The 24,168-nt window shown below is 42.0% G+C and overlaps 1 protein-coding gene and 1 long non-coding RNA gene across 10 annotated transcripts in view; both read left to right on the plus strand.

Moving 5' to 3' along the window:
* Window positions 1-24,168, plus strand: part of ARMH3 (armadillo like helical domain containing 3) — a 190,703-nt gene that overhangs the window by 52,838 nt on the left and 113,697 nt on the right. For all 9 annotated transcript variants that reach the window (XM_082425169.1, XM_082425161.1, XM_082425165.1 and 6 more), the window contains 3 exons: window positions 993-1,062; window positions 2,092-2,152; window positions 7,014-7,102. In XM_082425169.1, the coding sequence (XP_082281295.1) occupies window positions 993-1,062; window positions 2,092-2,152; window positions 7,014-7,102 (220 nt within the window). The remainder of the gene's footprint in view (window positions 1-992; window positions 1,063-2,091; window positions 2,153-7,013; window positions 7,103-24,168) is intronic.
* On the plus strand, window positions 14,056-22,958 carry LOC309643064. Its single transcript, XR_014253527.1, has 2 exons — window positions 14,056-20,226; window positions 20,921-22,958. It is a non-coding gene; the product is annotated as an uncharacterized lncRNA (long non-coding RNA).

Below are 24,168 nucleotides of genomic sequence, written 5' to 3' on the forward strand. Positions count from 1 at the left end.
CTGTGTTGGGTCTTCGTTTCTGTGCGAGGGCTTTCTCCATTTGCGGCGAGCGGGGGCCACTCTTCATCGCGGTGCACGGGCCTCTCACTGTCGCGGCCTCTCTTGTTGCGGAGCACACGCTCCAGACGCACAGGCTCAGTAGCCATGACTCACGGGCTTAGTCGCTCCGCGGCATGTGGGATCTTCCCAGTCCAGGGCTCGAACCCGTGTCCCCTGCATTAGCAGGCAGACTCTCAACCACTGCACCACCAGGGAAGCCCTAGAGATATACTTTTATACAAGTATATACAAGATAGAATTTATCAGTAATGTAGATTTCAACAAGGAGATGGGCCTAAGCCTTTTGCTTTCAAAATGTAGTACGGTCTTTGATTGGTTGATGCTAAATCCTGCTTTGATTTATTCATCTGAGAGGTGGGGGAAATAGAGTATGAAGGATCAGGGAATTTCCTAAAACTTGGAGGTATGTTCAGAAATATCACACTGAGGTTTATATTAAAACTTTCTTTAAAAAAAAACTTTTTTTTAAAACTGCTACTGTTGCTGCCTCTACACAGTCACATTTTCTTTTTTTTTAAATAAATTTCTTTTTATTTATTTATTTTTGGCTGCGTTGTGTCTTCGTTGCTGCGCGTGGGCTTTCTCTAGTTGCGGCGAGCGGGGGCTACTCTTCGTCGCGGTGCGCAGGCTTCTCACTGTGGTGCCTTCTTGCGGAGCACGGGCTCTAGGCATGTGGGCTCAGTAGCTGTGGCTTGTGGGCTCTAAAGCGCAGGCTCAGTAGTTGTGGCGCATGGGCTTAGTTGCTCTGTGGCATGTGGGATCTTCCTGGACCAGGGCTCGAACCCGTGTCCCCTGCATTGGCAGGCGGATTCTTAACCACTGCGCCACCAGGGAAGCCCCCAGTAGTGATTTTATTTGCATGAAAAACATGATGGTGAGCCATTGGATGTTAGTTCAGATGTCTACTAGTTTCATTTCTTTTTTCTGTGAAGCCTATGAGACACAGGAAGAAGGCAGCAGACAAGAACCTTCCCTGCCGTCCTTTGGTATGTGCAGTACTGGGTGAGTATCATCAAAATTGGCATGTTTCTGGGCCAGCGATAGGTTTTCACGATTAAGGTGAGGGATAGATCCTGTTTGATGTGCGCTTCCTCCTAAGAGAAGAAGTTACTAGTTATGTTTCTTCCCTGGCCTAAGAAACCATGTTTCTTGTTGAGTTTGGTAAAGCAATCCCAATGAATATAATGCTCAATTAAAGGGTGCTCTTGTTCAAAGAAAAAGATCTTTGTAGGGAGACAAATGTCTAAGTCTAACCTTGATACATGATTTAAATTTGTAAACTATCTTACACCTGATCAAGATTTCAAATTCTTCTCTCCCTTTCTTGGTCCAAATTGATGTGTCAGCTGGCCAGGAGGCTTAAAGTTCAAGGTTCAGACATATAAAACTTCCTCTGAGTAAATTAAGCTGAGAGGAGGCTGACAGAGCTGACAGCTAGGGGGCTGTATTGTAGGTAATTTAGTCTGCCCAGAATTCTGCATTTTCCTCAGGTAAATGATCTGAACTCTTAATCCCATTTCACCTGGGTATTCAGCCCTACTTCCTAAAGCTACTTGATTTTAGAAACAATAATTAAGGCTATATAATATTAAGCCTCTATTGACCCAAAGCTCCCCAGACCATTTCAGTCAATACCTGTCAAACTGAGTGTGATAGGAAGACAAGATAGACTGACATAGCTTTAGAGTTTGAGTCTGGTTACACGGATGTGATCCATAGTTTTTTTCTCTGCCTGCCTCATCACTTGGTTCTCAGCATATGATTTCCCTCTGGCATTTTGCATTAGTGTCATGGTATGAAATATCTGTACAATGAAATCTCCCTTGTATCTGAGTTTATTGGCAGGTCAAAGTATCCTTCTGGATAGGCGAGAACTAATTTTCTTGTTACCTTACAAGTGGCAGGTGGTGAAAGTGTTGCAAAAAGTGCCTTATATAAAATAAAGTGCACTGAGAAGGTTTTTTTCCCAGCCCAAAGGCAAGCAATGAATTTCATTCTGATTGATCTAATTTTTCTCTTTTTCCCATTCAGACTTGATGGTAGAGTTTATTGTAACACACATGATGAAGGAGTTTCCTATGGATCTCTATGTGTAAGTACCGTGGTTCATTTAATGTGTGCAAATCTATTTTATAGAATAGAGTGATAGGAAGTTTAATAGTCACAAAATTTTTATGTACACTTCAGGAAAAGCACATTTATGTGCGGAGAAGTGTCAGGGAGTGTTTTATGGCCTGTTTTATACATTTTTCCAGAAGGGGGGAAAAGTACAAACTACGTATCTTCATTATCACTTTTAGGCACACTGCATGAAGAACAGGGCTGATGCGTTGAAGCAGTGATTATAGGTGACTCCTGTATCCAAGGATATGGAATACTAGCAGACCACTTAGTCATCCCTGGGCTTTGGCATCAAAGGAATCAGCAGTATTTAAAAGATATGGAAAGGCCAGAGAGATAGATCTTTTGGTTCATTCTTAGCCTACATTGTACTAGCAACCTAGTCAGAATCCTGCTAGCTAGGCAGATTATGTATATAAGTGGCCAGTCTGGGAGATTACTGCTTCCTGAGGAGATCTGATTGTCTGTAACAATTCTTTACAACCAGTATAACTAGAGATGACTGAAAATCTTCATATTTTAATAAAGTTTAAGCCTTTAGGCTTTCTCTCTTTGCTATTTCAGCATTCTTCTTATTGTCAATGCCTAACAGCTGTGCCATGTTAGTGTGATCTCAAATATATGTATTATCTTTATTCCTTAAAATGCATCTGAATTCAGTCTGACAACAGAATTAGTACCTCCACTGTTTTGAGTAAGAGAGAAGTTTGGTGCACAGCAAGCTTAGTGTACCTCATTCCAATGCTAGGCCTGGGATCTAGGGAGATATGAAAGATTTTACTCTGACTAGAGTAGATCTCCAGCTTTATAGACTGTAGGCTATATATTTTTGGTTTCCTAGATATGAAATAATGATACAAATTTTACTTTTAGGTAAGTAGGTTGTGGTTTGCATTTTTCCATATCTTTTGGGTGTTTAAAAGTTAGTCTGATCCTTTATTTCAACTCAAAGACCATGAAAAGCTGCTTTTTTTATAACACTTACCAGATGAGTTTTCTGCTTGTTTTAGATGGGATCGCTGAACATCAGTACCTCAGGGATCAGATTTGTTTTGCTACAGATTATATTTTTAGCTTGTTTATCTAATGTTCTAGTTCTAGGATATGCTCTTTATTTTGTAGTATATTATTATAGTCTTAGTTTTCTCATTTTCCAAGCAAGGAAACTGAGGCTCTGGAGGTTGGGTTATTCTCTTAGTAAGCACCATTGCCTGGACTTGAACCCAAACTTTCTTACAGTAAATCCTAAGCTGTTCCCACCCCTTCTCAGGTGTATTATCTATTGCTATGTAACAAACTACTTCAAAACATAGGGGTTTAAAACAAACATTTAGCAATCATTGTTCCTTTTGTTGTGGTCATCCATGTACAATGCTTGGTATCAGTCTACTTATCTCTTGTAAAAATAAAATACAGTGTGTGTGTGTGAAAAAAAAAACAGAAACAAAAACAAAACAAACATTTACTACCTCACAGTTTTTGTGGCTCAGAAATCCTAGCAGCTTAGCTGGGTAGTTTGGGCATAGGGTTTGGCAGAGGCTGCAGTCAACGTGTTAGCTTTACTGGGGCTCTACTGGGCTGTACTGGGGCTGGAGAATTGCTTCCAAGCTCACTTACATGGTTGTTGGTAAATCTCAGTTCCTTGCCATGTGGGCCTCTCCATAGGGTTGCTTGACATGGCAGCTGGCTTTCTCCAAAGCAAGTAATCCAAGAGAGAAAGAGAAGAGTGAGAGCCCAGGATGGAAGCCATAATGCCTTTTATAACTTAATCTCAAATGACATACCATTTCTGTTGGTCATACAGACCAAGCCTAATACAATGTGGGAAGAGACTCCATAAGGTTGTGAATGCCAGGAGGTGGGGACCATTGGGGGCCATCTTGCAGGCCGGCTACCACAGTTACATACCTAGCTAAGTTGCATCACCGAGGTTCAAACTCAAGTCTGTCTGACCCCAGAGGCTGTACTCTTTCTTAACTACTACTATGATAAATGACAAAGGAAAGATTTGTACAGGGTGACTAATGCTCACTGGGGCATCAGAGGGGGCTGTGTTTGACCTGAGTCATGAAGAAACAATAGTTTTCTATGCAGAGGAGTGGGGGAGGGACATCCCAAGCAGGGGACCAGCATTTTCAAAAGCTTGGAGACTTGAAAGTGTGGCATGTTTGGAGAATAGAAAGTAATTCAGGAGGATTAGAGTGTAGGGTACATGGAGGAAGGATAAGAGAGTAGAAAAAATGTTACCTGATTTAAGTGGATGATGGGTGTAACAGTTGAAGATGAGGATGACATGATAAGACTGTGTATTCAGTACTTAGAGTTACAGGTATGTCACTGTCCACCCAAACCCTCACATCCCAGCCAGTGAACCTGATCTACACTAAATATTTTAACTCCCTCTCCCCAGTAGTTCCTGCCTTTTTTTGTTTTGCCTTGTTTTCTCAGTTTTTTCCACCTGCTTCCTAATTGAATGTCCTGAGGTTAGGGAAGATGGAGAAGATAACAAGCTGACAGAGGCTGGGCAGAAGTTCCTACCCTCAGGCTGAATTCACTTTCTTCATTACTACCCATGGGCGTATTTCCATATCTCCCTCCCCCAACTTCCAGCCTTCTTTCCAGTTTTTGGCATTTGGAGCATCAAGTCCTTTTTAGGTGAACTTATCTGCTCCGAGCTGGGCATCAGGCCAGGTTGCTGCTCTCACTTCTCATTATGTACTGCTTTTCAGCAGCATACGGCGCAATGAGAAATTGAAAGCAAAATGAATTTCTACCATTTCAGATAAGTTTATAATCTTCCTGGTGAAATATGAAGAAATGTGGAGCATGGAAAGACTTAATACTCAAGTCAGAATCTGTGTCAGAAACTAAATAGTTTCGTATCTGTGTATGAATGCTGTAGGTAAAGTAATAATGGGGGAAGGTGCTTATACGGTGGGTGGGGGGGGAAGAAAGAAAAGTCTTGCCTGGAGCAGTAAGAGGTAGGAAAACCCAACAAATGAATTTCTTCTTCTGGATGTCTACTCTGTGATTCTTGCCGTCACTCCCACTGCTGGCGCAGGATTTGGGAGTTAGGGGAAATAGTCTCTGAGGAGAGTAAACTCTCCTTTAAGTTACTCTTATATGGAAAACTTGGACTCTTTCTAATCAGGGATTCTCAGACCTGTCGGTAGAGACTTCAGTGGACCCCACAAGAAGATTTCAGGTTAAAATGGAACTGTCTTGTGTTGAAATAGGAAACCACTACATGCATAAAAGAAACGCCCTAAGCAGTCAGTTTAGAGTCATTCAGCCAGTATATATATATATATATTTTTTTTTTTAATATATTTTAAAAAATATTTATTTATTTATTTGGCTGTGCCGGGTCTTAGTTGCAGCATGTGGGATCTTTGTTGCAACATGCAGGATCTTTAGTTGCGGCATGCAGGATCTTTTAGTTGCAGCATGCGGGATCTAGTTCCCTGACCAGGGATTGAACCTGGGCTGCCTGCATTGGAAGCATGGAGTCTTGACCACTGGACCACCAGGGAAGTCCCCAGAACTGAATTTTTAATTTAACTTTTAATGTAAATAAAATTTAAATATTATTTAAAATTTAATTTATATTAAAAACAAATTTAAATAGATCTAAAGACTTAAGGGCTTTAATTTTATGTCTTTGCATCCTATGTTTGCAATTTCGAATGGAGTAGTCTAATTTTGGTCCACTGGTGCATCCTTCCTCTGAGGAAAGATATTCAAGGGAATGGTATCAGTAGTGCCTAATTGAATATTGACCTATATGTGGTTATAACTCCCTTTTCCCAGTGATAGGGGGAATTAGCACAAGCAGTGTGTGTGGGATGGGGAGGGGTTTTTTTTTTTTTAACATATTTATTGGAGTATAATTGCTTTACAATGATGTATAGTTTCTGCTTTATAACAAAGTGAATCAGCTATACATATACATATATCCCCATATCTCCTCCCTCTTACGTCTCCCTCCCATCCTCCCTATCCCACCCCTCTAGGTGGTCACAAAGCACCGAGCTGATCTCCTTGTGCTATGCGGCTGCTTCCCACTAGCTATCTGTTTTACATTTGGTAGTTTATATATGTCCATGCCACTCTCTCACTTCGTCCCAGCTTACCCTTCCCCCTTCCCAGGTCCTCACGTCCATTCTCTATGTCTGTGTCTTTATTCCTGTCCTGCCCCTAGGTTCATCAGAGCCAGTTTTTTTTTTTTTTTTTAGATTCCATATATATGTGTTAGCATACGGTATTTGTTTTTCTCTTTCTGACTTACTTCACTCTGTATGACAGACTCTAGGTCCATCCACCTCACTACAAATAACTCAATTTCGTTTCTTTTTCTGGCTGAGTAATATTCCATTGTATATATGTGCCACATCTTCTTTATCCATTCATCTGTCGATGGACACTTAGGTTGCTTCCATGTCCTGGCTATTGTAAATAGAGCTGCAGTGAACATTGTGGTGCATGACTCTTTTTGAATTATGGTCTTCTCAGGGTATATGCCCAGTAGTGGGATTGCTGGGTCATATGGTAGTTCTATTTTTAGTTTTTTAAGGAACCTCCATACTGTTCTCCATAGTGGCTGTATCAATTTACATTCCCACCAACAGTGCAAGAGGGTTCCCTTTTTGGGGAGAGAGGATTTATCTACCAGAAAGCTGCAGGTAGAAGTTCATTTCTTTCCCATGTGTACAGATTCATATCCAGTGTCTTTTGTGGCCTTAGCAAAAGCTGCTTCATTAAAGAAAGGGTATCTGTGGTGAGTTGCACCATATTTTTAGGCTTATTCCAGTTTTTCTCTTTTTCTCTTACAGGCGCTGCATTCAGGTAGTACATAAACTACTTTGCTATCAGAAGAAGTGTAGAGTACGCCTGCATTATACCTGGCGGGAGCTCTGGTCAGGTAACTTTCTCTTTTGAATTCATCCTCTTTTCCTATATCTTTTTTTTTTTTTAACAAATTTATTTATTTTATTTATTTATTTGTGGCCGCATTGGGTCTTCGTCATTGCGCACGGGCTTTCTCTAGTTGCGGCGAGCGGGCTTCTCATTGCAGTGGCTTCTCTTGTTGCAGAGCACAGGCTCTAGGCACGTGGGCTTCAGTAGTTGTGGCACACGGGCTCAGTAGTTGTGGCTCATGGGCCCTAGAGCGCAGGCTCAGTAGTTGTGGCGCACGGGCTTAGTTGCTCCGAAGCATGTGGGATCTTCCCGGATCAGGGCTCAAACCCGTGTCCCCTGCATTGGCAGGTGGATTCCTAACTACTGCACCACCAGAGAAGCCCCTTCCTATATTTTTTATGAACCCCTAGGCCTGGGCACAAGCTGAATTTTTAAAAAAAACTTTTTAGTTTGTTTAGGATGCTTCTATTTTCAACTCTTCTTTTTGTCATTTCAGCCTTGTTCAAATCCAAACCTGGCCATGTCACATACCATTATTTCATACTTTCTCTCTTGTTCCTTCTCCTCCCTGTATTTTTTTGTCAGCTGGTAGAAACAATTAAGTATTTCTTGAGTTCCATTGATTCTTCCAATGAGGAGTCAGTACAAACTTGGATTCTCCCTTGGTTCCATTTGGTAGCAGCATATGGACTATAGGGAGGCTTCTGTGTGTTTCCTCAGGATGAGTAATCTCAGGAGGAATGTCTTAGGGAGAGGGGGTGGGGAGGGGGTGGAGAGATGGGGGGAATCCTGTTCTTTGTGTTACATCTGGCATTATTACTGTTTACAGACAGTGTCAATTTTACCACTCCTCCTGTGCCAGAGACAAAAACAGCAAATTAGTGTTTACTTTTGTCTTTGTATCCATTTGGTAGCTCAGTAAAGTCACTCCACCCCTGTAAGAGGGAAGTGGCTCTTCTCTAAGGGTACAATTAATGCTGGCTTGCCACCCCTTTCTTTTGTGCAACTAAATTGGAGGTTTCAGAAAAGCAGAAGAGACATGTTTCCTGAGGCATTTGCTTGCTGATAGGTCCTGTGGCTTTCGTGACCTGATGGTACAATAAAGTCTTCTCCAGATGATTATAATGGTAAATTGTTGCCCCACCCTTGGGAGAGCTTCTCTGTATTCTGAGCAGATAAGGGTGTGTTAGTGTCAGAGGCTTTATGAGAATTGGGCCAGTAACCCCACACCCTCCCTTGGAATTCATCTCACTTGTTGTGACACATGGTTTCCTCCCAACCCAATTTGGCTTTCTAAATTTAGTCCTTCATAATGGTAAGTAGAGATCTTTAATTAATGGATTAACAAGTTTTTTGCAGTTACTGCCTATAGTGGTGAAGGGGGAGTAGGAGAATAACAGTAAGTGGCAGTAGTGGCATTTTGATATTTTAGGAGAAGAGTATGATTATGTGAGAGTTTGAAAATGAGGGAATGTCAAGAAGAGCTAAAGAGAGATCAAAAGAGATTGAAATGACTAAAGTTAGTAGAATTTCTTAGGTCAGAACAGGGCTTTTTAATATTAAGGACTATTTGGTTGCCTATGGATAGTTGTATGATTATTAGGTTGTAAAAATTTAGGATTAAAGAGAAAACACAAAAATGATGCAAATCTCTGGATATTGGTATAATTGTAGGGCTTATAACAAGTACAAATGGTTTATGTCTATAACTGGGATGAAGTTATACATTGTAGTACTAAAGAGTTGGTGGAAGTAGTTATTCTGCCTGCCTTTGATCCTCTTCTGGTTTTATTTTCTATTTTATGCTATTTTCTTTTCTTTCTATGCTAGCCACCCTGTCTCTGGCCCCTGTGATCTCTCTGGCTTTTCTCCTATCCTCGTCATCTGTTGTCCTCTTCTTCATTGTCCTGTCGTTGCCTTTTCCATTGCATTCTCAAGTTCACTCTGGTCTGTCTCCCTGGGGCCCAGGGCTTCCCATTATTCTCCTACCTCCACCTTGCATTCTGTCCTTTGTGCTATTGCTGTCATACATTTTACTTTTACATATGTTATGAACCCCAAAATACATTTCTGTCATTTTTATTTAAAGAGGCAATTATCTTTTAAAGAGATAAAAAAGTGTCTTTTATATTTACCTTTTCTGGATCTTAGCGTTCACTAACCTAGCTAGAAAACTGTGAGGCAAGAGACCATTCTTTATCCTATGTTGGTCAGTTGACTTTATTTCTTTGAGTACTTTATGTCGTGTTCAGCTCTATGTATAATTATTTGCTATCTTGGGACTTCCCTGGCAGTCCAGTGGTTACGACTTCGCCTTCCAACGAAGGGGGTGCGGGTTAGATACCTGGTCGGGGAGCTAAGATCCCACATGCCTCCGAGCCAAAAAACCAAAACATAAAAAAAAAAAAAACCAAAACATTAAAAAAAAAAAACAGAAGCAACATTGTAACAAATTCAGTAAAGACTTAAAAAAAAATTATTTGCTACCTCAAGACTGATTGATTGGCATTCTAAGGCCCTTGATACTTTGAGAGGAGGTGTATATGAGTGTCATTGATGAGACTTGGACAGCTGCTTGTTCCTAAGGCATAGGCATTTGTACTAGAGTTCTTTGCCAAGTGAGGTTAGCTCCTTTTCCTACGTAGACTGGGTGAGCCCTCCCGGAACCTGGCTCCCTGTCTTCATACATGGAGTATATACAGTGAGATGCAGAGCAGCAAGTGTTAAGGAAAGCTGCAAAATACTAGACTACATCTGATGCATCAGAGCCTATAGTAATGTATAATATTGCAGTCAGTGAATATAAATGTGGCTGTGGTGGACCCACCCACTCCTTGGCTGGTACTGCCCCTCATATGTTGGCTTGCCCATGTTTTCACTCCTTCTTTGCCTTCTAGACTTATGGATTTGAGGGAGGTGTGTGAAACTCATCATGGCAAATATGCTTATGTGTACAGATGCTTGCCCATACATGTGCTGCAAACGTTAGTTGAATTCTACTTATAAATAAAACTGGTAGGGCATGTGTTGTTAGGTCAGACACACAGGAGACCTAGGGTGTCTAGGAAGCAGTGGACTGGGGTGCAGATGCCTTTTGTTATTTGGAATGGGGGCGTTTAGTCTCACTGCACTTTGAGTGGTGATTTTTATTCTTATACTGTTTGACTACAGTAGCTCTTTGTTATTGGGAAGGTAGCCAGAGGTCCCCCTCCAAGTTCCCATATGGAATTCTCAGGCTTGGTTTTATGGATGAGGAGGAGCCAGCTGTATTAGTTGGGGGTTTAATCCTGCCTGATATGTTGGTTTTATAGATATAATCTGTGACCTACTCCCTGCTGCCACTGTCTATTTATATGATGCCTGTCACCATGGTATCTGAGTACGTGCAGAAATATATTTAGGCTAACCTCAACTTGAATATAGAAAGGAAGAAGTCTTGCCTTTCTCATTGCCCTATTTTCAGCAGTCACTATTTTCCACCAAGTTATGGAAAGTTCAAAAGCTCTTCTCTGACCTCTAGGCTACCCAGATCTCCTATTGTGAGTAAAAGGTTAGGTCTTAAAACTCTCCTCTGATAAGATAGAAAACCGAATTTTAGGATAAGATCCTAGTGAAATAGTTCTTTACCTTGGAGAATAGAATGAAAGATATGATCTTTGCATCCAGAAAAATGTCCATTTGCACATACGTATTTTGCATATAATTTCAGAGAGTTCATGGACCTTCTTCTGAAGCCCATCCATGATCCCATGTTAAGAATCCTGTCTTAATTTTAGGTTCCATGGCCTCCCAATACTGTTTTCACAGAACATCTTAGTACTTGGTTAAATAGTTTTTCTTTATTTACTGATTGTGCTGCATTCCTCCTGGGAACTTTAGCTTAGTATCTTCTCTCAACTTCTTGAGGCTAAAGACCTTGTTAGTCACTATGTTTTGTTTCCTACAGAGGAAACAAACACACTATATGTGTTTCCTATACATTCTTACAGAACTTTGGGCTTCTATTTTAGCATATCACATTGTTTTGCTATGTTTGCATATGTCTGTACATGATTTGCTTAAATATCTATCTTTCCTCTTAAAAAAAATTCCTGGAGGGCAGGGCCTTTGTTTTAATCATTGTTTTATTCCTAGCACACTACTTGGCTTGTAATAGGGGCTCAGAAGACATTTGAATGAATAAATGAATGGATGCATGGGTATGTAGAATTTCCATTAATGATGAATCAGCATTCTCTTAAAGCAGCACAATGTTGTGTTTGGACCTCAAAAAAAAATTAGGATATTTGTTGTCATGTTTCTTTATTTATTTTTTTAACATCTTTATTGGAGTATAATTGCTTTACAATGTTGTGTTAGTTTCTGCTGTATAACGAAGTGAATCAGCTCTATGTATACATATATCCCCATATCTCCTCCCTCTTGTGTCTCCCTCCCAACCTCCCTATTTCGCCCCTCTAGGTGGTCACAAAGCACCGAGCTGATCTCCCTGTGCTATGCAGCTGCTTCCCACTAGCTATCTATTTTACATTTGGTAGTGTGTATATGTCAGTGCTACTCTCTCACTTCTTCCCAGCTTACCCTTCCATCATGTTTCTTTTGAGCTGACTTCATCACCTTTTTATTTGAGTTGTTGTAAAAGGGAGCAGTGGTAATTTCTCTTTCCTTTGTCTCTTTCTTCCTTACCTACAGATACATGGATTGCTTTTAACCAAGTGAAAATGGAAACTTAGATGGTTTCTAAGCCATTAACCAAGCAATGAGCAGAATGTTTAGAGGGAAGCATGTAGTTGTTAGAGAGGGAAGTACTTGAACAGAACTTTATGGAGTCAGCTTATTTTACTTCCACTGCAGGCAGAAGGGGCATTGGGGAGGCAGCCTGCATTTAAATAGTGTAGCTTTCCACAGTCTGAAAACATGGGTTGATTTAAAGGCAGGTTTATATTGGCGTTTTATATTTGACACTTATCTATGGATCACAGTCCTTACCCTTTCCCTCTGCTGCATCCCTGGGTGATAAGTCATTATTTTTATCACCATTTGTTGGAGAATGTATAGAAGGATAAGTGACTTGCTAAGGATCATGGAACAAGACACTAAACAGAGTCATGATTAGAACTTTGAGTTTCTGACTCCTAAGCTCAGAAGCAGATCACTAGGCAACATTTGCCTCCCTGCAGAAAGAGGGGCCCCCAAAGCCCCCAAAACAATCTGTTCAGCTTCACTGTGCTAAATAGCATCCAAAGCATTCACAGCTTTGTGAAAAAGAGAGAAATTGTACATGGCCTGACCTTTCAGATACCTACTGGGAAAAATAGAAAACCCAGAGAGTGTCACAGCTTTCTGGATCCAGCTGGCGCTCTCATCACTGACAGAAGCCTATGACTTCATGGTTAGGTACACCTTGAGACTGGGAATTGAGAGCCTTTCATTGGGAGCTTGTTATACTGTAGTTGTTGTTATACAGGATTGAAAATTACCAAGAGAAAGACTGACGTGAGCTGTAGATTTCTTCGGCAGTTCTTGCATAGGTATAGCTTTGACAGATTGCCAGCCCCTCCTGATTTTGGGAGACTATCCTTTGAGTTTTTAATTGTCTGCTTCTTTTAGTTTAGTTACTTTTTTAAACTTTTTATTTTGATATAATTATAGACTCACAGGAAGTTGCAAAAATAGTACAGAGAGTTCTTGTACCCTTCACCCAGCTTCCTCCAATGGTGATATCTTATATAACTCTACAATATTGCTTCTTTTAGTTTTGAAGAGGGTATCCAGGTGGGAAAGAACATAGCAGTAAACAGCTAGAGTATATGGGAAGAGGAATTTTGGCAGCTGTTATTGCTGTTTTGTTCTTAAAATTGCTTTTTAAATTGTTCTTCCTATTTCCCCCAAATTTTCTCTGATTTAGGGGAATATGTTACAAGATGTATTCTAGGCTTGGTGTGCCTAATTAAGACTGCTCTAGCTTCCATGTGCGAAAACATGGAGGCTTCTTTCTTCTGTGGATAATCAGTTCCTCTCAAAATTAGAATGTTCTAATATAGGGTCATTGGAAGGTGTTTCTCTCTTTTCATAATTTTGTTATGAAAGATTCTGTATAGCAGTGTACAAAGCCCCAGGATTGAAAAAGAATGCCAGGAAACCTTTTTTTCCTTCAAATCATCACATTTGGCTAAATCCAAAATTTATACTATTTTGAATCTTTCTCTTAGAAACTTGGCAAAAGCAAAAGATAAGAATTTCCAACAAGTTTAGCTTGTTAGAGGGAGAAAAAGATTCCCACCTAAAAGCCCCTTAAAAGAGTGAGAAATCTCTGTTCTTTTCTCTGCACATGAAGGCACTTCCTATCCAGAGAAATGTCACCTCTCATAGCCCATTAGCATCTTGTCAACTAAAAGAGGCAGAGTAAAGAGTAGTTGTACTTTTGTTGCTCTGTCTGTACTGGTTGTATAGGAAAGTATCATTTGGTTTCATAAGGTATCATCGTTCCCTGGATCTCAAGTGAGCAGGACAAGTCTGTTAGTGGTTTTCCCTCATTTTGGGAGAAAGTAAAGTTCTTGGTTCTACATCAGATGGCTCCACTGAGACATGGTCTCATTGACTATTAGATTTCTTCAAGGGTGATTTTTTTTTTTTTATTTTTTTTATTTATTTATGTTTATTTTTGGCTGTGTTGGGTCTTCGCTTCTGTGCAAGGGCTTTCTCTAGTTGCGACGAGTGGGGGCCACTCTTCATCGCGGTGCGCGGGCCTCTCACTGTCGCGGCCTCTCCTGTTGCTGAGCACAGGCTCCAGACGCGCATGCTCAGTAGTTGTGGCTCACGGGCTCAGTTGCTCCTCGGCATGTGGGATCTTCCCAGACCAGGGCTTGAACCCGTGTCTCCTGCATTGGCAGGCAAATTCTCAACCACTGCGCCACCAGGGAAGCCCATTCAAGGGTGATTTTTGACTACCTTTCAATTGGGCAATGTTGGAAAAAATAAGCAGGTGGTATAGGGCCCTAGAAGAAGCCAGTAGCTTCTGAGCGTGCTTAGTTAGAGGCAGCTGCACAGGAATGAGGTGTATGGGATCTTGCATTTCTGAGTCTAAGTTCCATATGGGAACTTTCACATAAAAACTCATTTTCATGGTAAAGAGGGTGGGCGGTAACTCTAGGGATTGCAGTGTCCCCAAGTAAAGGGGGAATTGGAGATAGTTGAGAATTTTATTTTCTCTTTTAGCAGATACACTTTAACAGCAAGGAAAATGGTAAGACAGAACCTAACTTCCATTTAAAGAAAGGATTTGTTCTTTTTTCCAGTTCATGTAGAGGGGTGGGGAGCCTTTAGACAGTGCAGCTTGTTGATGTACTGACTTATTATTGTGCTAAAATACACATAACATAAAACTTACCATCTTAACCATTTTTAAGTGTATGTTCAATGGTATTAAATACACTCACACTGTAATGCAGCCATCACCACCATCGTTCCCCATAAATCTTTTCATCTTGTAAAACTGAAACTCTTCTGTCTTTATGATTTTTACTACTCTAAGTACTCCATGTAGGTGGAATCATACAGTATTTGTCTTTTTGTGACTGGCTTATTTTACTTATAATGTCCTCAAGGTTCAAGAAATCAGATTCTACCCCTTCCTGCAGATTTAGCTATTTTTTTGTTATTATTATTTTTTGCTGCACTGCGTGGCTTGCGGGATCTTAGTTACCCTGACCAGGGATTGAACGAACCCGAGCCCTTGGCAGTGAAAGCGCGGAGTCCTAACCACTGGACCACCAGGGAATTCCCTGTTGTTTTTGTTTTCGATTGTAGGCTGTCTCTGTGCTGAGGATCAGCCTGAGGTGTAAACTTAATGTTTTCTTAGGTCTCTTCTGAGCCTTTTCTTGGGCATGTGCAGTCACTCTCTAATTTTCCCTGAATATGCAGTTGTTTCTGAATGTCCTAGTTTTTTTTACTTCTGAATGCCTTCTTGGTTAATGTTTATATTATCCTAGTATTTACCTTTTTTTTTTTAAATTGAAGTATAGTTGATTTACAATGTTGTGTTAGTTTCTGCTATACAGCAAAGTGATTCAGTTATACATATGTATATTTTTTCCCATTATGGTTTATCACAGGATATTGAATATAGTTCCCTGTGCTATACAGTAGGACCTTGTTGTTTATCCATTCTATATATAATAGTTTGCATCTGCTAACCCCAAACTCCCAATCTGTCCCTCCCTTACTCCCCCCGCCCCCCACTTGGCAACCACAGATCTGTTCTCTAGGTCTGTGAGTCTGTTTCTGTTTCTTAGATAGGTTCATTTGTGTCGAATATTCTAGTTTTTAATGTCTGGCTCCTGAAAGGGGAAAAGCAAAAAATGAACGTGGGGAAAAAAGGGGCACTGGCCCCTTAAATCTGGAAGTCACTAATCAGGAGGGGGAAGGGCTTGCAACAATGAGGGGAGGTGAAACAAAAATGGCTGCCCACCTCTTTGTCTGCACCTCTGTGATCAGAAGCAGCAATCAGTGATCATAGCACAGATCCCCAGTATTTGGAAGACAGGGCCCTTTTTGCCCACCCTAGCTCCTGCAAGCTGTGTGCAAGCTGCTTCAGAAACAGGTGCACAGCTGCTTACCACAGGCCTGGGATTGGGTGATAGGTAGCTGCTAATGTACTAAGAGTTGAAATTGACCAAAATGAACCAAATTTACCATCCAGGTTTTCCTCTGGAAGTTGCAAACCTTCATCAGAGTCCAGAGTTCTAAAATAGTTACATCAGACAGATTCTGCCAGTGCAGTTATTGCCTAGGTGGGGAGAGAGATTCCTGGTGTTTCATGCTTTGCCACCTTCCCAGAATCCTCCCACTGGATATACTGACTTTTGTGCTCTGTTCACCTAGAGAGGCTCATAGCATACAACCAAAGCCATTTTATTTTCTTGTTTGATTCATTGGTCTCTGTTTCAGTGAGGTGCTTGGGTTTGCAGCCAGACAGTTGCCTGTATTCTGAGAAGCCACCTAGTGTATTTTTAAATTATTCTGCTGGTAAGTGTTGGTTTCTGAGTCCATCCTGTGCCACTTGGCTGACCGACAATGAGCCTGCTGATTGCTGGCAGTGTCCCTGAGTAATTGGTGATTTTGTCCAGAGATGCTAGAATTGGCTAGAGTTTATAGTGCCTCTGGGGTTCTGGAGGCATTGACTTGTTACACTAGTGCTATTTCTAGCCTGTCCTTTGAGTTCTTCTACCTCTCTCCTAAGCAAGTGAGGAGCTAAATGTTTCTCTTCTGTCAGTCACTGTGAAATTATCCATTTCCCCTAATGATCGGGTTTTGACCTGGGATCTGTGGCATCTCATCCTAGCTCCATGCCAGGCCACAAAATAGGGCCTAGATGAGTCCTGTCTTTGCTTTCTATCTCTTTCTCTTCACAGCATGTAAAAGCTGTTCAGACAGACAGCTCTCTCTGACCTGATTCTTTGGAGACATTTATTTGTGCTCTGCTGGAGGTTCTGTGTCTCCTTCCTGTTTTTAATCTTATTTAAATGTCATTCACTTGGTTTTGTAATTAAACCTCCCCTCTGCTTCTCTGAGACAGGTGCTGAGCTACCACTTAATTGTATCTTCCTGTGGTTGGCTTGTTCCTCTCTGCACCTGGTTTACTTCAATGTCCGGGACAGGTTTTAGTTCTGGAGAAGTTCCCATATCCATTATTCATTCCACTCTCCTACACAGCAACATGGTTTGCTGCTTGCTACTTGCTACCTTTTTTTCCTCCCCTTGAATTCAAAGCAGGATAGGAAAAAGTCTGGGAAAGTCCTCATTGTGTGGGGTACATTAATGCTAGGAACAGTTCTGTGAACAAGGTTCCTTGTGGAGTGAGAGGGCCCTGTGTAAGACAGCAGGATTCTCAGGTGGGTGGTACTGAGCTCTTCTCATTTGAGAAACAGATTGGCTGCTTTTGCCTCTGGGAATTCACTTGGGACTCAGGGAACCATCAAGGTACTCATTCCTGGCGCAGCTTCCCAGAACCTGCACACTCTGCTTTATTCCACTTGAGCCTGCATACAGAAAAGTCAGAGCGTCTGTACACTGCTGCCATATTTGATGCACAAGACTCTCCAAGGAAAGAAACTAGGGCCAGAGCTAAAGTAGGAGCCTGACACTTGCCTCTAGTACAGAGTCAAAAGAGGCAGCTGGGGGCTTCCCTGGTGGCGCAGTGGTTGAGAATCTGCCTGCCAATGCAGGGGACACGGGTTCGAGCCCTGGTCTGGGAAGATCCCACATGCCGCGGAGCAACTGGGCCCGTGAGCCACAATTACTGAGCCTGCGCGTCTGGAGCCTGTGCTCCGCAACAAGAGAGGCCGCGATAGTGAGAGGCCCGCGCACCGTGATGAAGAGTGGCCCCCGCTTGCCGCAACTAGAGAAAGCCCTTGCACAGAAACGAAGACCCAACACAGCCATAAATAAATTAAAAAAAATAAATTAAAAAAAAAAAAAAAAAAAGCAGCTGGGGACTTCCCTGGTGGCACAGTGTTTGAGAATCTGCCTGCCAATGCAGGGGACACAGGTTTGAGCCCAGGTCCAGGAAGATCCCACACGCCACAGAGCAACTAAGCCCATGCACCACAACTATTGAGCCTGTGCTGTAGAGCCCGTGAGCCACAACTGCTGAGCCCGCGTGCCACAACTTCTGAGGCCTGTGCGCCTAGAGCCCAAGCTCTGCAACAAGAGAAGCCACCGCAATGAGAAGCCCGCGCACTGCAACGAAGAGTAGCCCCTGCTCGCCACAAGTCGAGAAAGCCTGCGTGCAGCAACTAAGACCCAACAATGAAGACCCAATGCAGCCATAAATAAATAAATTAATTAGTTAATTAATAAAAAAAAAAAAGAGGCAGCGTTGCAGCCAATTTGTAGTTCCTGAAAGCAAACCCAGCAACTAAATTTTCAAAGTGCCTGGTGGAAAAGACTTTCCAATGAAGAAACAAGTGTGTATGGAGCACCCACTTCCCTACAACTTAAACTTATTGAATGTGTAATGTAATACTTCAAATGTTTCACTGACACAACTTCTCTGTTTTTCACTCAGTGCAGGTTAAGAGTATTTGGAGCCAGGTCTCTGGATCCTCATTTAGTAGAAATAGAAAAGATTAGGAGGCAAACCCAGGATCCCTAAGGATTTCCTAGAATATTGTTAGTATAGTTGACCCTTAAACAAGTTGAAGGTTTGGGGTGCTAACACCGCCCACTACTCCCTCCAACCCTGTCAAAAATCCACCTGTAACTTTACAGTCTGCCCTCCCTATCCACGGTCTCGCATCTGTGGATTCACCAACCACGGATCATGAAGTACCATAGTACGCATTTATTTTTAAAAATCCAAATATAAGTGGACCCATGCAGTTCAAACCCATGTTGTTCAAGGGTCAACTGTACTTCGGTACATTGTTAGCTTTGATTATAAACTGATTATTATTCTGAAGACTGCCATAGTATTGTCTTGAAGGCTGTCCAGTGTTCATTTTCAATTTGCATTCCTGCTCAAGATCCATGGCTCTCTGTTGATTGAGTATATTTGGCTCCTTTTCTTTTCCCCATCAAAAAGGAAACACCTTTGTATGTTTAGCCCTATACTCAGTATTGTGTACCATGATGTAGATTTCAGCTCATCAGTTACACTGAGGTTACAGAAAGTTGGGATGGAGTGTTTGCAGGGCTGGTGCTAGTGTCTATGGAAAGAAAAACATTGGCCTCTTGTTTGTTAATTGGTAAAACATACGTAAAATTTACCATTTTAAGTGTACAGTTCATTGGCATTAAGTACATTCATATTGCTGTGCAACCATCTCTACCTTCCATCTCCAGAATTTTTAAAATTTTCTTAAACTGAAACTGTATCCATTAAACAATAAGTCTGCATTCCCCCCTCTCCACACCCCTGGCAACCACCAATCTACTTCCTGTCTCTATGAATTTGATTTCTCTAGGCTCTGCATATAAATCAAATTATACAGTATTTGTCCTTTTGTGACTGACATTTTTCACTTAGCATAATGTCTTCATGTTTCATCCATGTAGTAGCATGTGTTAGAATTTCCTTTTTCAGGCTGAATAATATTCGAATGTATGTATATACCACATTTTGTTTATCTATTCATGTGTCAATGGATTCTTGTATTGCTTCCACCTTTTGGCTATTGTGAATAATGCTGTTATGAATACTGATGCACAAATACTTGAGTCCTTGCTTTCAACCTCTTGTTTTTGAGCGTGTGCAGGTTAAAGTATCTTAGGTCAGTGGAGTGAAATCCTGAGATGCTTACAAGAGAGATGGACTTGAACTTACATGATTTTTCTTTTGGTCACTTGGATGTGTGAGGGGCTGGTTAAGTGGAGTTCTGACTAAAGTTATGGTTTTGGGTGGCAAGTATAGGTATTGGCCCTAGAGGGCTTGCTCCCGCACACTCTACAAATGTTTGTTTTTAAAGATTTATTATTTATTTATTTATTATTTATGGCTGCGTCAGGTCTTAGTTGTGGCACGTGGGATCTTTGTTGAGGCATGCGGGATCTTTTCATTGCGACGCGTGGGCTTTTCTCTAGTTGTGGCGTGAGGGTTTTTCCTTCTCTAGTTGTGGCGCGCCAGCTCAATAGTTGTGGCATGCGGGCTTAGTTGCCCCCGCGGCATGTGGGATCGTAGTTCCCTGATAGGGATCGAACCCGAGTCCCCTGCATTGTAAGGTGGATTCCTTACCACTGGACCACCAGGGAAGTCCCAACAAACGTTTTTTTAAATTGAAGTTTAGGAGGAACCAGTACAGTTTCATAGACCTCAGCAGGGGGAGTTCATGGACCTTCTTCTTGGTATGTTGCCCTTAATGTAATTTAACTTCAACTAGTATGTGGCTTTGGGTGACTTATTTAATCTTTCTGAATTTCAGTTTGGTTTTCTGTTAATTGGGACCACTAATACCTACTTCATTGGATAATTAATAGGATTCAGTGAGAGTGATGTACTTTAAGTGCTTTACATGATGCCTAGCATCTAGCAGACACCTAATAAATGTTATCTCCCTTGCCATTTATGACTTTTGTGTTTCTCCCTTTGAAAAGAGATGAGAATACTGTTTGGGGGAGATGATTTCTGTAGTTAAGAGTCTCTTTTTTTTTTTTTTTTTAAATCCTTTTTTTTTTTTTAATAGCTACTTTATTTATTTATTTATTTATTTTATTTTTGGCTGTGTTGGGTCTTCGGTTCGCGCGAGGGCTTTCTCCAGTTGCGGCAAGCGGGGGCCACTCTTCATTGTGGTGCGGGGACCGCTCTTCATCGCGGTGCGGGGACCGCTCTTCATCGCGGTGCGCGGGCCTTTCACCATCGCGGCCCCTCCCGTTGCGGGGCACAGGCTCCAGACGCGCAGGCTCAGCAGTTGTGGCTCACGGGCCCAGTTGCTCCGTGGCATGTGGGATCTTCCCAGACCAGGGCTCGAACCCGTGTCCCCTGCACTAGCAGGCAGACTCCCAACCACTGCGCCACCAGGGAAGCCCTTTTTTTTTTAAAATTAATTAATTAATTAATTTATTTATGGCTGTGTTGGGTCCTCGTTTCTGTGTGAGGGCTTTCTCTAGTTGCAGCAAGTGGGGGCCACTCTTCATCGCGGTGCGCGGGCCTCTCATTATCGCGGCCTCTCTTGTTGCGGAGCACAGGCTCCAGACGCGCAGGCTCAGCAATTGTGGCTCACAGGCCCAGTTGTTCCGCGGCATGTGGGATCTTCCCAGACCAGGGCTCGAACCCGTGTCCCCTGCATTGGCAGGCAGATTCCCAACCACTGCGCCACCAGGGAAGCCCAAGTGTCTCTTTTTAAGGTATCAGGTGGAGCACAGTAGAAAAGAGGGAGGTTTGAGATACAGTTGTCTCTCCATATCTGCATCCACAGATTCAACCAACCATGGATCAAAAATATTTAAAAAAAAAATTCCAGAAAGTTCCAAAAAGCAAAACTTGAATTTGCTGCATGCTGGCAACTATTTACATAGCATTTACATTATATTAGGTATTATAAGTAATCTATAGAGATGATTTAAATTATACAGGAAGATGTGTGTAGGTTACACTGCAAATACTACATCATTTTATATAAAGGACTTGAGCATCTATGGAGTTTGGTATCTGTGGGGGGTCCTGGAAACAATCTCCACACCCCATCCCCCCATCCCCGCTGTGGATACCGAGGGGCCACTGTACTTTGTGTGAGCTTCTGACACAGTTATTGACTTGTAGTTGTTGTCATTCAGCAGAAAGATGTGATGCATTTCTCTATATGATTTATCTATCTGGCATTGGTGTTTTGGGACAACCTACTCCTGGGGCTGTGAAGGATGGGGGCCAATGAGAATTGTCTGTTAAGGCCTGGAAGGTCTCAACCACCAAGCTTGTCCTCATCTGAAAAGATTCTGCAGTAAGCTGTGCCATTCTGTTTTTTTTTTTTTTTTTTTTTTTTAATTTATTTTTGGCTGCGTTGGGTCTTTGTTGCTGCGTGTGGGCTTTCTCTAGTTGTGGCGAACAGGGACTACTCTTTGTTGCGGTGCGTAGGCTGCTCTTTGCGGTGGCTTCTCTTGTTGCTAAGCACGGGCTCTTAGACGCGTGGGCTTCAGTAGTTGTGGCGCACGGACTCAGTAGTTGTGGCTCGAGGGCTCTAGAGTGCAGGCTCAGTAGTTGTGGCTCACGGGCTTAGTTGCTCCGCAGCATGTGGGATCTTCCTGGACCAGGGCTTGAATCCGTGTCCCCTGCATTGACCACCAGGGTAGTCCCTGTGCCATTCTGTTTTGTGGATGAGTAGCCATTGCTCACCTAATGGGCAAAACTGTTTACACAGCAATGGATTTCTATAACATAGGCCCTTTTTCTTTGGAAATCTCTCAGACTAAGGATCATGTCTTTGGTGAGGTAGAGCTTGTGTTAGTCTCTTCTCCCCTGCTTCCTTTTAAAACTATAATTTAAAAATTAGAAACATGGTAAACCAAAGGGTTAAATTAAAAAGAAAAAAAAAGTATATCCTGTCCCTCTTATCTTCACAATGACTACAGCATGTATTGTACTTGATACCAAACTCTTATAGACATATGACTAATTAACAATACTATGTTTATACAACCAACCCCTTATCTTTTGTAGTTATCTTAACTCTTCCCTCTATGTACTGTTACTTCTGTGACAGTTTGGTTGGTTATGTGCCCAGATGGCACCAAGCGGACAAGTGGATCAAGGGCAGTTTTCTAAAAATGTGTGTGTGTGGAGAGTGGTGAGCCAGGAGTCAGCCAACATGAGCTCTGTGCTACTTGTGTGTTGGCACCGAGATCCTGAGTACCAGATCTCTGCCGTCCTTGAACCTGCCCCTGGCCCAAGGCTATTCTCTGGCCTGCAGTTAAACCCTGTTCATAGCACTATACCATAATAGCTTATGAATAAGCCTGGCTATTAATTGTTTATACTCATGGGTTTTTTTTTGTTTCAGTTCTGATTTTGCATAAAGAAAGGAGATCTTGGCTCCATTTGAAGTCCAGATCTGATCATATTCCATGTTCAGTACATAATTTTGAAGGAGGCAACCCTGAGTGAGGGAAATGGGAACAGTTTTAGTTGACATTTATTATTATTATTTTTTAAAGATACTAGAGAGGAAGCAGAAACAGAAAGGGAGATAGAGGTGTGTGAAAGGTGAGATTTAAAGGAGAGAGATAAGAGCCGATGTAGAGGGCCTGCTGAGGCAGTTTATACTGAGAAAAGCTACTGGGTGTTTTTTAGTGTTGAGAGTGAGTAGAAGAAAGGTAATAATGAGGTGTTAAACATCTTTACTCTAATAAGTAGTTGAAGACCAAGAAAAGGAGGGGATCAAATACATGAAAATAACCTTGGAGCAGCCAGTAGGTGGAGAAAGTTACAAACCAGAGTCTAGAGAAGTGTTGGTAACAGTATAGTCAGCAAGTCTAAGCACACCATTTTTATGTAAGCTTCCTTCCCTTTAACATTTGACTGCATCTAGCACCTTTATTTGTTTAATCTTATCTTAATGGTATGGTAGAAAGAACACTAACCAGGAGACCAGGTTCTAGTCCCTGCTTAGGCACTAACTAGTTGGGGTGGTGGTGGGGGGTTGTTTTCGAATCCAAAAAATGAGGGAGTTGGATTAAATGACCTCCAAGGTCTTTTCTAGCTCTAAAAGTCTAAAATCAGCTATGTCAAAGCCTCACAGACTTTGAACTCCCATCACGTCAGGTCAGAGGATAGAAGACAATGTGTGTGTAGTGATGTGTATAGGACACTGAACAGTTGATAGAATGAGTGCAAAGTCAGATGTTGAAGGAAAAAAGCATTATTTTATGAGATATTTGGGACATTCCTTCTTGAAGAGGAATCGTGGTCCCTGATGTCAGAGGCTTGTGGGAGCCAATTTTAAGGTTGCTTTGTTCATTTTAGCTGCCTATTAAATTCCCTCTAGAGAATGATAACTTCCAGGTAAGAAAACCCTGGCTTTTTTCAGAGGGTAGGGGGTCTGACCTGAATTGTCAGGGGCAGAATGCAGGTTTCCCCTGACACTGACTCTCAGAGTATTGAAGTGCTGGACTCTCCTTCTCAATACTGTTTGGCCCTGCTGACGTCTGTGGCAGTTAGGACACAGGCCACCTCTTGTCCTGTGCCAGAATTGCTCTCTTCCTCCCCTCATATTTATCACTTTGTTATCCCTGACTCTGAATCCCAGAGATCAAGACTAGCTGTAGTCCAGCAGAGGAGAAATAAATCATTGCTCTCACTTCCTTTTCTCCAGGTTTTCTGCCCCTTAATTACCGCATAACCACTGCTGAGGCTGCATCTTTGTGCTGTGTGTGCCTGGGACAAAAGCCCTCCTTGATTGGATATGTGCAAAAGCAGCTTTGTCTCTATCTAGCCATTATGTTGTGCAGAGTGCCACGTGTGTTACCCATCCTTTTCTCTTGTCTCCTGTGAGTTTAAGGAGTCTTATTGTCAGGTGATTTATCCATTAATAGGGCTTTTCTAAACTCTGGGGTTAGGGGGTGGACTGGGCAGCCCCTACT

Source organism: Balaenoptera physalus (genome assembly GCF_965194825.1).
Source record: "Balaenoptera physalus genome assembly, chromosome: 14".
NCBI lineage: Eukaryota > Metazoa > Chordata > Mammalia > Artiodactyla > Balaenopteridae > Balaenoptera > Balaenoptera physalus.